At 39.6% G+C, this 15,232-nt stretch overlaps 1 protein-coding gene across 2 annotated transcripts in view; it reads right to left on the minus strand.

Annotated features, from left to right (window-relative positions):
• LOC126162793 (transport and Golgi organization protein 6 homolog) overlaps positions 1–8,752 on the minus strand; it is a 110,707-nt gene extending 101,955 nt beyond the window's left edge. For both annotated transcript variants that reach the window (XM_049919513.1, XM_049919512.1), the window contains exons 1-2: positions 8,483–8,752; positions 5,271–5,406 (exon numbers count right to left, since the gene is read on the minus strand). In XM_049919513.1, the coding sequence (XP_049775470.1) occupies positions 5,271–5,406; positions 8,483–8,567 (221 nt within the window). In that variant the 5' untranslated portion in view covers positions 8,568–8,752. The remainder of the gene's footprint in view (positions 1–5,270; positions 5,407–8,482) is intronic.
• Between the last annotated feature and the right edge of the window lie 6,480 nt (positions 8,753–15,232).

The following is a 15,232-nucleotide window of genomic DNA, read 5'->3' on the forward strand; positions in this document are numbered from 1 at the left end:
CAAATCAGGATGATATTCTTGTGAAATACAACTGGCTCTTTATCCACATGAAGTAGTAAGTATTATTGACAAAGCATCTGAAGTTGATTCCACATTTTATTTCCTGGAGTCTTTTGACACTGCTCTTCATTAGTGGTTTCTAATTAAATTCTGTGCCTATGGAGTACTGCCTCAGCTGTGCAACAGGACTTGTGAGTTCATGTCAGAAAGGTCACAGTACAAAGTGATATCTGGCATTCCCCCAAGGCAGTGTTTTGTGTCTTCTACTGTTCCTAATCTATATGACAATTTAGGAGACAATCTCAGGAGCACTCTTAGATTGTTCTCAGATGACGACATTTATCGTCTAATAAAGTCACCAGAAGATCAAAATCAATTGCTAGATATTTGCAGGTGTGAAAAGTGGCAACTGACTAAACAATAACAAAATGTCAAGTCCTCCACATGTGTACTGAAAGGAATGTTACATTTTGGATACAAGATAAATCACACAAATATTGTTGTTGTGGTCTTCAGTCCAGAGACTGGTTTGATGCAGCTCTCCATGCTACTCTATCCTGTGCAAGCTTCTTCATCTCCCAATACGTACTGCAGCCTACATCCTTCTGAATCTGTTTAGTGTATTCATCTCTTGGTCTCCCTCTACGATTTTTACCCTCCACGCTGCCCTCCAATGCTAAATTTGTGATCCCTTGATGCCTCAAAACATGTCCTACCAACCGGTCCCTTCTTTTTGTCAAGTTGTGCCACAAACTCCTCTTCTCCCCAATTCTATTCAATACCTCCTCATTAGTTATATGATCTACCCATCTAATCTTCAGCATTCTTCTGTAGCACCACATTTCGAAAGCTTCTATTCTCTTCTTGTCCAAACTATTTATCGTCCATGTTTCACTTCCATACATGGCTACACTCCATACAAATACTTTCAGAAATGACTTCCTGACACTCAATATAAAATATAAAGGCTATCAATTCAACTAAATATCCGCGGATTACAATCAGTAACAACTTAAACTGGAAGCATAACATGGAAAATGTTGTAGGGAGGACAAACCGAAGACTGTGTTTTTTGTCAAAACACTCAATTTGCAACAAATCTACTATAGAGATTGCCTACACTACCCCTGTCTGTCCTCTTCTGCAATACTACTGCACATTGTAGTATTCTTACTGCAAATAGTATTGACAGAAATCATTGAAAAAGTTCAAAGGAGGGCAACTCATTTTATGTAATCAAAAAGTATGGGAGAGCATGTCACAGATATGATAAGCGAGAGGGTGTGTGGGGGTGTGTGGAGCGGGGGTCAATCACTGAAACAAAGGCACTTTTCATAGCGGCAGGATCTTTTCATGAAATTACAATCACCAACTTTATTTTCAGAATGCAGGGAAATGACCATCATGATAAAATAAGAGAAATCAAATCTCCTACACAAGGAGTTAGTTGTTCATTTATCTCATGTGATACTCAAGAGCGGAATGGCAGAGAGAGCCTGAAAGTAGTTCTGTGAACACTCTGCCACACATTTTTGAGTGAATTACAGAGTAATAATGTAGATGTATAAGTGGGGGACACCATTGCTTGGTCTAGTGGTAAGGCATTGAGTGGTTGCAAAGTGTTTCATTACCATGCTGAACAAATGGTCATGATCAAAAGAACGATTGTTTTTCAATGACAGTGATTTTTGTAAAATTTTTCCTCATTATAAGGGTATACACTTTTGGTGCTAAACTATTTATTTCTTTAATTAAGTGAATTGATAGCCCACGGATTTCACTATTATCTGTCCAAAATCAGAGGTCAGAGACCTATATTCTGTGTGTGTCAATTTTTACATAACTTTCCAATTAAATCACTTTAATTTCATCAGTTTATTTAATTTGCCAGGTGTGAACTTTTTGCCTTTTGGTGGAGCAATGAAGAACTTTATAGTACTATTCATAATGAAACTGCTGTCAGTTAAATTAAACCATTTGAACTAAATATCCAGTACTTCGATTTCCATCCACTTTTGTTTAAATTTATCCTAATCTGTCTTTGTAACAAAACTAGGTTCAGATCCTGCAAATATACAACACAATAAGTAGCTCAAAGTATTTATAACATGTTTATAAACAATTCATTAAACTCTGTTGAACTGAAAGTAAAGTTAAGACTGAAATCACTTCCTTTGTATAAAGTACACGCTGAAATGATTGCATGTTATAAATTAAAACTGTGTGCTGGACTAGTTTTTAGTTCCCAATATTCACAGATGATAAATTAATAATACTACATGAGCACCGTTTTTTAAACCTACAAATGTCCAGCTTGTCATGGACTACCACTCTTTCCTTCGAGATTCCACAGGGACACTCCCACAGTGCCAAAGACATGCACCTCCAAGTGAAATGGTATAAAGAAGAGTTCCATTTATCAATAGCCACAGGTTTCCATTCAGACTAAATTACATTGCTCTGAGCAGAGTTTTAATTTGCCACCTATAAGCAATCCAGCATAACTGGGAGCTCAGCGTATATGAAAGGCGGGTGTTTCAGTTCAAAACCAGTTTGGCAGAGCAATTTTTACCTTATAGCATGCAATAAAAATGAAAATTTCAATCACTGCCTTATCCTCGTCAGTTTGCAGACACTTCTGTGGAAAGTAATACAAAGATGGACATCAGTAACTATGTACACATGATCAGTTTTTTTCCTCCACAAAGTCAGTATTAAAGTCTTTGTATATAATGTTTCCCCCGTTTGTACAAAAATCTTATGAACACCACTGCTACTGCCTGATAAAGCTTATCTTGATGGTTTGCGCATGCAAATCTTCATGTGCATGTTCCCAAACCAACTAATCTGCCACAGCATTCAGAACACAGTTCAACACAATAACATTATGATTTAGGGCTTGGTACTTGACTGTGGTAGCCTCTACGTATGTCCACTGCTCCAACCCTGTACTTTAAAGTCAAATTTGATGTAAAAATTCCATATCACCTGTCCCTCCAAAAAAGTGGCAACGCTAACAGTGAAAGCAGTTCATCGACAAACACTACTAGTGACACAAATGTCCAACAAGACTTCTTTAGTACTGAGCTCATAAATTTTTAATGACAGAATACATGGCTAAACAGAGAAACAGGGTATGTCTAAGGTGACTCCAGCAGAATGATGCAAAATACTACTTGCAGAAATCAAGGGGCTGTCCTGCACTGCAAATTACTGAAATTATTTAACAAAGCAATAATTTTTAGGTGATGCAGCTTTAACATAATTTAAGCACATTAAGGAAAATATTGTACTTTATTTCAAAATAAAATGTAAAATAATCTCATATATAGAAAGGAGTTACGTAGCCAGTGGCTCAGAAAAGGAATGAAAGAGTGTGGGGTGGTAAATGTATGGGCTAGGCATGTGATGCGCAGTTTTCACAGCTGGTGGGGAGCAGTGTACGATGAAGGTGACATGGACATGTGAACTGGTAAGGGGTGATAACACAGGAAGAGCAAACTGTTGAGCGGCAGATGTGGGGACAGTGGATTAACAGAGATTGAGGCCAGGAGGGTTACGGGAGCAAATGACATGTTACCAGGAAAATGTCCACCTGCACAGTTCAGAAAAGGTGGTGGTGGAGGCAAGAATACAAGTGGCCCAGTTTGTGAAGCCAACACTGAAAACAAGCATCTTGTGCTCAGCTGCATTTTGTGCCACGGGGTGGTCAACTTTGTGTTTGGCCATACTGTTTGGTAGTGGCCATTCATTCTGGTGGACAGCTGGTTGGTTGTCATATACCAACATAAAACAATGTGCAGTGATTGCAGCAGGATTGGTTTGTGGCATGGCTGCCTTCACAGGTGTCTCTGTGGAGTAACATAGTTGTGTGTGCAGACTGTAGTTGGGAGTGCTGGGTGGGTACATTTGGCAGATCTTGTACCTGGGTCTCCGACATGGATATGAATCATGTGGCAAGGGATTACAAGTAGCATACAGCTGGACTACAAAACCTTTGTAGGTTGGGTGGGCAACGGAATATCATTTTAGGACAGGTGAACTGGAACCACTGAACAACATGCTTCGCCAGGGCTTTGATTATCTATCATCATGCCAAGAGTGGCATCCAACCAAAGATCTTCCCACCCCTCCTACAGTGGTATTCCATAGCCCATATGACCTACATGCCATCCTAGTCCATCCCTCCCAAATCCAACCCCTTGCCACAGGGATTATATCCCTGTAGAAGGCCCAGGTGCCAGACCTGCTCAATCCACCCACCCAGCACTTCCTACTCAAGTCTTGTCACAGGCTTATCCTAACCCATTAGAGCCAGGGCCATCTATGAAAGCAGCCATATCAACTCTACTGCAATCACTGCACAGCTTTTTATGTTGGTATGACAACAAACCAGCTGTCCACCAAACTGAATGGCCACTGCCAAACTGTGGTCAAAAATGAAGTTGACAACCCTGTGGTGTTACATGAGGTAGAACTACATGCTTGATTGCAATAACTGCTTCACAATCAGGCCATCTGGATCCTGCCCTCCATTAGCAGCTTTCCTTAACTACACAGATGGTAGATATCTTTGCAAAACATTCTTCACTCCCGTAACTCTTCTTGCCTCAGTCTCTGTTAACCCATTGTCTCACAGCTTCCACCCCTCAGTTTCTTCTTTGTCTTCCCAATTCATGTGTCTACATCACCATCATGCACTACCCCTCCCCCCCCAGCGACTCCAGTATTCATGCATCATATGCCGAGCCCATATATCTGTCACCTCTCTCCCCCCAATTCCTAGCCAGCCAACCAGCAAGTTGCTACCTACCCACCCCCAACCCCTCTTCCTGCCTTCCACCCAACGCACTTGCCAAACTGCACTAGGGCCACTGTGCGTCCAGCTGGCACTATGGAGGGACACAAGCACATGACAGTGTGCATTTTGTGTGTGTGTTTGTTCTGTAGCTCAAGAAAGTATTGATTCCCAAAGCCAGCAAGTTCTCTGTGTGTGCACCTGCTTACTAACTGCTATTTGGTGAGCAGCCTTCTTTACTCCAAAATTATCTTCTAATGTATGGGCATTCTGAAGTGCTTTTAACTGTTCTGCTTCAGTTGGTGTAATTCTCACTGACCCACATCAGAATAGGGCCTACCATGCAAGGACACAGTTAAGGGTTCCTTGATAATGAAAACAAGGACACAGAAAGCAAGGTGTTTGAGAAGGAAATGGTACTTGTTGCATACATGGGAAAAGCAAACATAAAATGCAATCATAACAAACTTACCTCACACTGCTGTTTGCGTTGACAGTACATTTTATCCCATGAAGAGGTTGCATATCACTGAAATCATCCAGTTTTAACTCCTTCATGGCATTTTGAATGTTAAGCTCAAGTATTTCATGAAGTTCTCCCTTGTTACCTGTTTAACAAAGACAGTACACAATACAGGTACTTCTCTAGTAGAGAACAGAAAATCATCTGATTCACTAACAATCTTGAATGTCAGTCACATAAAACTTTAAAAGTCAATGGAAGGACATGTTAGGAGGGAGAGGTTACAGATTAGTTCTATCATATACGTCAATAATCAAAGACCTTATTTTCTTTATGTCCCTAATTAAGTTTGATATCACAAGTCAGACGCAACTTCTATTAACACTTATTCCAGCTTCAGAGAGTGTGACTGAAAATGGTTTCCTGTCATCTGACTCTTACAGTTCCAATCTAATTTCATAACCAGCTTGCTTCTGTCTTTAGATCTGATACCAAATGATTTTAATGATTTGCATCACCTTGCAGAAGTTACTTTCATCTGAATCCAATGATTACCACTAATTACAGTCTCACATGGTATGTTGTAATGTTAGTTCCAGCATAAACAAACTGAATTTTTGTAAGTATTTTCCTCTCTCTTGACCAACAATGATGAGACAAGAATTCCAATTCTTCTATCTTTGTTGTTGTTTCTCTCTCTCTCTTCAGTATACCACATTCTCCCAGTGTCATTTTTTTCTTTTTTCTGTCCACTTTGTTACCCATTTCTTACTTTCTTGGCCTCAGAAGCCTTCTAAATTTAAAATTCTTAAAAAGAAATGTATGATCTCATTATTTGATGACATTTCTTTCTAGTTATTTTGTTATTTCTGTATTCCATGCTGTTGCTGACTTCTTTTTCAATAAATGAGATTAATTGTTCAGTAAGTCTTTAAATTAGTTGGATGCTGTGAGAAAGAACAGTACAAACTGCTTTGCAAATTTGTTTACCTTGAAGGCTTCCCTCCCCCCCCCCCCCCCCCCTTTTTTGTAATCTTATTTCACCCAACTCTGCTTCACATTTTACATTGAATTTCTTTCTTTGAATGAGACTTATAAGGTGCAATACCATATATTAGCAGGTCAAGTGATAACTCTGCACTTATGTTACTCAGTTTTTTGTGCTCAAACTCTACTTCCTCAGAATTTATTGTTCTAATGTGGGTATATTGATAATCTAGCTTGTCATAACCTAATCTTAATGTCAACTCAAAATACAGCCCCATAAAATCGCCTCAGGAGTGCTCCAGGTGGAGTATAATTATTCTCATTTATGTCATACTCATTTGTTTTACTTGCTGTATTTTATAGGTATAAGTTGAACAATTAAATATTTTGTAAACTTTCTGCATGGTCACTCCAATATGATTTATTTAGCCATGTGAACTTCTCATAATGATCTTCTCATGTACTCTGCAAACAGTTTTTGGTGGTCATTCTTAGCCGGTCATCTATGTAACTGTTTATAACTGTATTAAATTATTTCACAAAAGTTTGTGTACGAATTAGCAATCAGTTTGATCTTTTACTAAAAACAGTTCAGTCCTGATATAAATTATTTTTTGTGCTCCATATACACTACTAGTTTCGACATCTAACATTAGATTTTCCCGCCTATCAAAATCTGATTAGTATTGCGGCATATCAGAAAAAATTTTTGTAGTACTGATGGCTTTTTATTTTGTCTACCAATGGCTTTGACAATTTCCTGTATATTTCAACAACTGTGTAAGAGCCTTTGCCTGTCCTCCATATAATAATACACTGGTTTGTCAACTAAAATTGAAGGAGCTACACAACTTCCCTGAGAAGGAGCAACTTCTACCATTTTTGACAGTTGTTTCACTCCCATTATGCCTCATACTGCAACATTCTTTGGCTAGTAAATCTTACATTGCAGTATGTAAGTATACACTGAACTCCAAGAAGCTCTAAAGAAGATTCAGCTACAGGCTCTGAAGATACAGGTTCTAAATTCAATCAAATTTTTTAAGTAACAGACCTATTCTTTTAAAAAAAAAAAAAAAAAAAAAAAAAAAAGAGAGAGAGAGAGAGAGAGAGAGAGAGTTCCAAAAGACAGGGCAACCTACTGCAGCTCTCACCCAAAACGTGTACAACACACAAGATCAAAACAGCAAATTGCTTGCATGTGGCACTCTCTCTCTCTCTCTCTCTCTCTCTCTCTCTCTCTCACACACACACACACACACACACACACACACACACACACACACGAGCACTGACACCATAAAATTTAATTTTAAAATAGAAGCAGCTCATTACAATAATGTTTCTATTGTATCTATTCTCACTCTTTAGAATGATCTGTTTATTCCTGTACACTAATATACACTGAATTGTCATTCTCTCACAGACTTTGGCTATAAATTATCTGCTGTAGCACAGATACAGTGATTAGTAAGTAATTTTAGTCATACAACTGCCCTTTTGAAGGTTTCTAAAACACTGCCAAATATGTTTGCAGCATATGAGTAAACAGATGTTGGACCCAAGTTGCTGACAAGACCTGGTAGTGGTAATGCATGGATTGAGCTACCAATAAGTTAATGCCTAAATAAAGAATACAGTAGTTACAATTTTTGGATTACTAACTACTACAAATTTGTCATTTCAGTATATGTTCATAAGGTGAGAGAAACCATACAGAAGCAACCCAGAATGACATACATAAGGTGATGAATCAGTTGCAAAATACAACAAATATTTAAAAACGCTGGGGTCTAATGCTGTGTGGCAAGACTATGACTTTAAGGAGGAAGGGAAAACTGTCATTATGGTTCTTTATTTCTTCATTTACATAACAGCAAATCCTATTTGACACATATTCAGTTCTTTAATCAATAACTGCTACCCTGAATGAATTTATTGTGTGCATGTGTAGTATATACCCTTTTCCATTTCCTAAGCAAACAGCGGTAAAGAGGCAATAGGAAGTAGAGGGGGGAAGGGAACGAAATTATCTATCACGCAAACAGTGTCTGCGCAGCACCAGTGAAATGTACAGAAATCGCGTCACTCTAATTTGCAACACATTACTTGATCTTTATTTCGCGTACATCAACTATGCGGGCATTACTTCATGGAGTCTCTTTTTCACCGCTTGGCTGCAGATTACAGCAGCTAAAGAAGTGACAACTTCAGAACTGTGAAATTCCACTTACTTTCATCCGCTGGCTTAACAAGCATACTCAAAGCCCGATGAAGGGCGTTATGCAGTAGGTTAACTTTATTTTCCAACTCAGACATGGTTGATGTCACAACATGAACCAAACCGGCACAAATATGACTACCAAACGATTAAGTAGCTTGCTCAAATCGATTCGTCACAGGTGATTCAATTAGGAAGCAAACAACCACTACCAATCACCCTCATAATCACGCAATATCTGCCAAAATCTGCCGTTCAACTCTTACAACAGCGAGCTCAAAGACAGAAAGAGCGCGAAGATACTCCAACATCGTTTACAGATGACTATTTTATTTTGCTGTGATCGCCTTCTGCCCCTAGTGCGTATACAACACGTGTCTCTTTCCAAAGCAGTCAGTAGTTGAAAAAGCAGATCTTAGTGCATAAGTATATTCACTGTGTGACGATTTTTCTAGATTGTTTTTCTTTCTACGGCGTTTGCCTATCATGTCTCACAGATTCGTTCCGTTCTTGCAACCAGGCTGCTTCCAGAATATAAAGTTGCTCGAGCATCCAGGGTGCAGTCTCTCACTCGCCTGATGCAAAGACAAGTTACCGTGACTACATCCGAACTCGTTTAGCGAATGCGAACCTTCGAAGGTGCCTGAACCAACGAAGTTGCTGTACGCCACTTTTCCTTAACTTGTTCAGTTTCAATTCGTTGGTCACAACACACAAGTTTTGAAAGAATGATTTCAAGGAGAAAACATTTAAATTTAAACAGAAATAAACAGATGTTCTTGATTTGGGAACATTTTCTTGTCAGTTACATCTGCATATACTAATAAATTCTGAAAGATACCACATGGTACCTCTAAATTCATCAAGGTATCGAACAAAGTCTGTTGCCATTTCTCAGTCACAGTGTTGTACGTTTCTCCATACTGATATATCACTTGTATTTTTACTTGTGACACATTTACAGATGTCTCTATTATGACAACAACTGTGTTCCATGTTGTCTCCACATCTCATTCTCTATGCATTTCCCGAAGCAATTTATTTTTAAGTATTGCAGCGCTTCCACTATTTATTGGTGATTTCGTGGAAGCATGATAAGGTAACATTCCAGAAGCTACAGGCAATTGGTAGACATCAAAGAAACGTGACTGTTTATACACTGCAAGACAGACAAGCCGTGGCACTACGAACCTACCAGCACAGCAGTAAGACAAGAGTCCTACAGAATGAGCCAGCAGTTTCCCCACCGGCCGCTAGCAGAAATGTTGTCAGGAACATGACAAGGAGCGATTCTACTGCCGCCAACATATATTACGTGTGAGAAATTAGTGCTCACACAGAGGCATATAGACAGTCGTATTTCCCCCACTGTATTTGTGAGTGGAACAGGAAAGGAAATGACTAGTGGTTGTACAGGGTACCCTCCGCCACGCACTGTAAGATGGCTTGCGGAATATCTATGTAGATGTAGTGATGCATTGGCACAAAATATGAGTCGCTGTCTTGTATAAGTAGCTGTGAGTTTTTATTAGAGATATTCACAGTCTGACAGACCAAACACATTAAGGGGGCTATGCTAGGCACTACCACACCATGGATCAGTAAGCAGCCACCACTAGCCCAGCTACAGCACTACCTACTAGCACCAGATCCTCTTTATGACACATGTTGCTGCCACAGGCTCGCCTCAGCAGCAAGTCGAATTGTGCCCAGTGGGCAGTACAGCCTCTCTCCCATTTATGATGGTGTGGGTGCCATGACCGTTTGCACTGCCACACACAGAGATGGGGCTTCCTGTACAGAGGCTGGCATTCTCTGCAAGTGTTCCAGTCATTTACTGCAATGCTGATAGAACTCGCACTGTGTGGCATTCTAAACAAGGATACAAGCTGCTAACAGGCTGCAGACATCAGCATTCTGGGGCCCATACACCAGGACCAATTGGCTGGTCCCAGCTAAAACTGCACTGCATAAATCTAGTTCACCACATGCAATGATGAGTGTGGCTACCACACCCTGGCATCTGAGTGTATCTCCATTAGTTGTAATAAAGTGATGGACTTGTTGGTATTGTTTTACCCAGCAGCCACCAGCCTAAATATCACAGTGACCCACCATCACTGCCCAATCCAGAACAGAAATCTTCCATCACCCCCAGATCCACTTCAATTGGTAATAGAAGAGGGCCCAATGAAGCCTACTACTGCCATCTCTCGATGAGGAAAGGGACTTGACAACTGTAGGGTTGCAGATTCGTGAACATAGGTTCAACCTTTTTGCTTATGTTTTATTGAAATATCATGGAGAGACAATGGGTATTTTTATTGCTAAGATCAGTAAGGGTAGGGCAGTAAATAAGAATTTGTTGTCTAGTATGTTTTGTCTCAAGCAAGGGGTATGCCTCTTTGGGTATGAGTATGTAATGTGTTAATCATGCATAGTGATTCAGGACAGGAAACTGAGTGCTGTAAGAAGTATTCAGTTTTCACACTGCTGAAGTCTGAGAATTATAGGATAAAGGCCAAATCACACTGGCCATCATGCCACATTCTGTCAAAACATTCTGCAATGCATTTAAAATGGCGGTGTCCACTCTGGGTGTTCCATCATGTCTTGTCACATCATGGTACCATCAAGGTTTTTGGGAAGGAAGTTTTGACAGCTGAGATCTTCTATCCCTTGTTGATCATATGACACACCAAGCTCATTTCTTCACAATACATGGCCAATGCAGATCTCCATATTTCATTTCATCATTGTTTTCATGCTTGATATCAGTTATTCAGTGTTTGTTATAAATGGTTTTGTTTCATTATTTCTTTTGTTAAAATTTATAATTTTGTAATAAATGATGAAAGACTAATTGAAGCAGAGAAGCAGCAGCCTAAATTTTATGATATAAGCCTACTAAATTACTTGCCCTGTACTACATATATAATGGCGATTTTTATATATTCTGTTATCATATTTAGTATTTTACTATGAAATGGACTGCAATATGGCTGAAACTCGAAGTGAAAGAATTGCTGTAGGTAGAACCAGAGATTAATTAGTGGAATTTATTTGTATGTTGCCAGGCATTTGCAGTGTTTTACACAGAAATGGACTGAAACCAAACACTGCAAGAGTGGTAAAATGCTTTTCTTGTGAAGCATCAGCATATTTGTAAAGCACATCATGTTATGTACTATAGTTGTTCATTTAAATATGTGTTTGTGGCAGACTTATCTTTTGCTAAGTAGCTCTCTGGACTGTGTTTGAAACAATTTTGCAAGCATCAGTGGACCATATATATGTGATTTTACTAGTGAACCCCAGTACAAATAAGGCACTTGAACTATTAAAACCCAAATACAAGAATAGTGCTCAGAGCCATTTTGAACCCAAATACAAGACGTAAAGAGAACCTATAAGTCTTGAAGAGAGAGGTACTGGGGGAGTTATATAATTGCATAAAAATTTGCACTGAACTGCAACTAAACACTAAACAAACCAATGTTTCATAGGATGTGATGGCAGCTCGCAACATTGTGACCCTTTTAGTAATTCTGACTCCTATTTGACATAACAAATGAAAAAAAACTGGTGCTTCGATTTTCTAAAATATTTGTAAATGCAGATTCGTCTTCCTAGAACTTCTTTTATGGATCTAAATTCTTCATTTGTGAGGCCATAGTGTCCGTAATTGCTTTATAATTCATGAGGGTATTTTTGATCCATCGTTGCAACTACAAAAATGCGTGATTTTTTTCAACAGAGGCGTTTCGCTTTATTGAGGTAAAGCATCATCAGTGGTCTGTAATTCAGTTTATTTACATTTTGATTTGCTTTTTAGATCGAAAAACAGTTCGTTAAGAATAGGTTGGTTTGCACTTACAGTGATTTTTCGGCTGGTTTCTCGCTTACATCTGCATCTAACACAGAAAAACAATGATGTGCTAGCAGACGGCATTCCACGGCGTAAGCGAGAAATCAGCCGAAAAATCACCGTAAGTACAAACCAACCCATTCTTAACGAACTGTTTTTCGATCTAAAAAGCAAATCAAAATGTAAATAAATTTAATTATAGACCACTGATGACGCTTTACCTTAATAAAGCGAAACGGGTCTGATGAAGAAATCACACATTTTTGTAGTTGCAATGACGGATCAAAAATAACCTCAGAATCCTTTTATGGTATGTTAAATTCCCTTTCTGTACCACATAATGACATTTTTCGGATCCACACTCATTTTTTATGTTGTTTTGTGCCTCTGCTGTCTTCTATAACATACAAGCTATCCCTGGAAACTGCAAACAATTTGAGTCCCATAAATATCATTTTCGTACAAATTTGGACTCCAGCATCCATGTACAAGAGCTACCACATTGTGTATGTACACTTCGAGTGTAAAAACAATTGAAAATCATCTTGCAAAGATTGCAATTACCCCAAAAAATAATTGAGGAGAGCCATGCGAGTTGAATCAGATAAATTGAACTCACTTGGCATGCCAAGACGCGATGGACAGCGTGAATACACCTTGATGTGACAGTGGTGCGATGTGATGTGATAGTGCTGTGACAGCCAGTGTGAGTTGGCCTTAAGTGTGTTAGTTTGTGCAGTTGAGAAGGGCAGTCGTGCTGAGCAAGGAATATGGCTCAGTATATAGGAATGTCAATAGGATGCAAGTAGACAATGTGAAGTTGTCTAAAGGACTGTAAGTAATTCTGGCTAGGAGAATGACATAGTTTTCTGTACTTACCTAGAGTATGGAGAGGAGATGCAGAGAAGACTCAATGACTTGTGGATTAAAAACAAGCCTCAGGACATGAGGAATAGGAAGATTTTGGATGGGATGGGGAAAAAGGTAAAAGAGGGAGAAGAGTGTAAGGTAAAGGAGAAAGCTGAAAGGGAGAGGCTTTGTCTAGTTTGCTTGTTGCTGTTAGATGTGTGAGAACTGCTGGTGTAGTTAAACCTGTCAATCCAGTGAAGAGTAGGACGAAACTTGACAACTTGTGGGACGATCTTTTAAGTGGGAAAATTAAGATAGTTAACGAAGAGGGTCCTAGCGTTGTGACAGGATGTGCAATACACAGAGTACTATCATTGTGGAAGTTGAAAGGAGTTACAGGGAAGCATCAGCTCTGGTATCATGTGCAACATTAGAATATCATGTAGCCGTAGGGCCAGATGGGGAAACTGTGGGCTGCACCAAAGTGAATAAGTGTGCAGATAGCAACATGGATGATTTAAGTGCAGTAGTACCTATATCCCACTGGGTGATAATGGGTGTAGTTTAGGACCATGGAGGCTGGGCCACAGGTACATAGAAGTACAAGTGACACTGATTTTTGTGTCATACAGTGCAGAACTGCAGAAAATGATGTTCTTGTACATATTACAAGAAATGCACAGGAGGCCATTAATTTTGATAGTCGTGTTTCAGGTGTTGCAGATCTTGTGAAAGAAACAATATAGATGCATATATTTCCTCAGAAGCAGGGTGACCGTAGGAAAAGGAAGAGAAGACCAATTCATGAAGTTAATGATTGGATCGACAAAGCAGAATTTTTCGAAGAGTGTATGCCAGAGGTTCAGTATGTATTATCAATAGTGCAAACAAAGGTCACATCCTAGCACAGAAACCTGCTGAAGTCCATTCTTATCTGCTTACAATGAACCCAGTTTGATGTGCATGAGCATAATGGCTCTGAGCACTATGGGGCTTAACATCTGAGGTCATCAGTCCCCTAGAACTTAGAACCTCTTAAGCCTAACTAACCTAAGGACATCACACCCATCCATGCCTGAGGCAGGATTCGAACCTGCGACCGTAGCAGTCACTCGGTTCCAGACTGAAGCGCCTAGAACCGCTCGGCCGGCCCGAGCATAATGTAAGTGAAGGTTACGAGACAAACCTGAGAGTAAACTTTGTGCCTGAACATCATGCCAAAATTGACCTTTGGTGATGCACCATAAAACTTAGAAGGGAAAATTCCAGCTAGGGCACACTGTCGCCAACGCAATGCTGCCATGAGGCTCGTCCACATTACAGGGCAAGCCAGTTAAATTGAGAATAAAACCATTAAAGCTTAATTCGTGTGCTATAGTATCAGAAGTCACCAGTAAATTGCTTTTGGTGATCAGAGTGCGACGGAGCGGACTTAAAAATGTTCGCTAGCACCGAGTGAAGCAAGCTGCAAATTAATGTACACCTACCTCAGTACAGCGTTCGTTCACCATCCGTTGCTTTGCATTCGTAGGTACTATGTAGACGATGCTAAAGCAGCGTTGAAGAAAACCGTCGTCCATACTTACGACTGAATAGTCCGTGTAACTCAGGTAACAAAATAAACCTGTAAATCTCTGGTAGTAACGGGCAAAGGTGGATACTTCCTTCCTTCATTGAAAATGTCCGCTTCCCCATACTAATGTTGTTTATTGTCTTTTAGTAATGGTGTCAACAAGTCCACATTTACGTCGATAGCACATCTACTACTAATTCATGCAGCTTATATCACACGCAAGACAGCCAGAAATGTACAAGTCCAACCGAAATATTACGAGATTAATACAGTCAATACTCTGCTACGAAATGAATTTCACGCTCGGTTCTTTTCAGTAGACTCTACAAAGGAAGATACTCGCCAGAAAATGTACTGTAAATGCACACTGAACATGCCACGCAGAATTCTTCACAAATGCCGATAGTTTCACACGCAGTTTTCTCTACAATAAACACTCCAAAATCTCTCAAACTTCACAGAGCTGTCCGTAA

This window comes from Schistocerca cancellata, chromosome 2 (assembly GCF_023864275.1).
Source record: "Schistocerca cancellata isolate TAMUIC-IGC-003103 chromosome 2, iqSchCanc2.1, whole genome shotgun sequence".
In the NCBI taxonomy this organism is placed as follows: domain Eukaryota; kingdom Metazoa; phylum Arthropoda; class Insecta; order Orthoptera; family Acrididae; genus Schistocerca; species Schistocerca cancellata.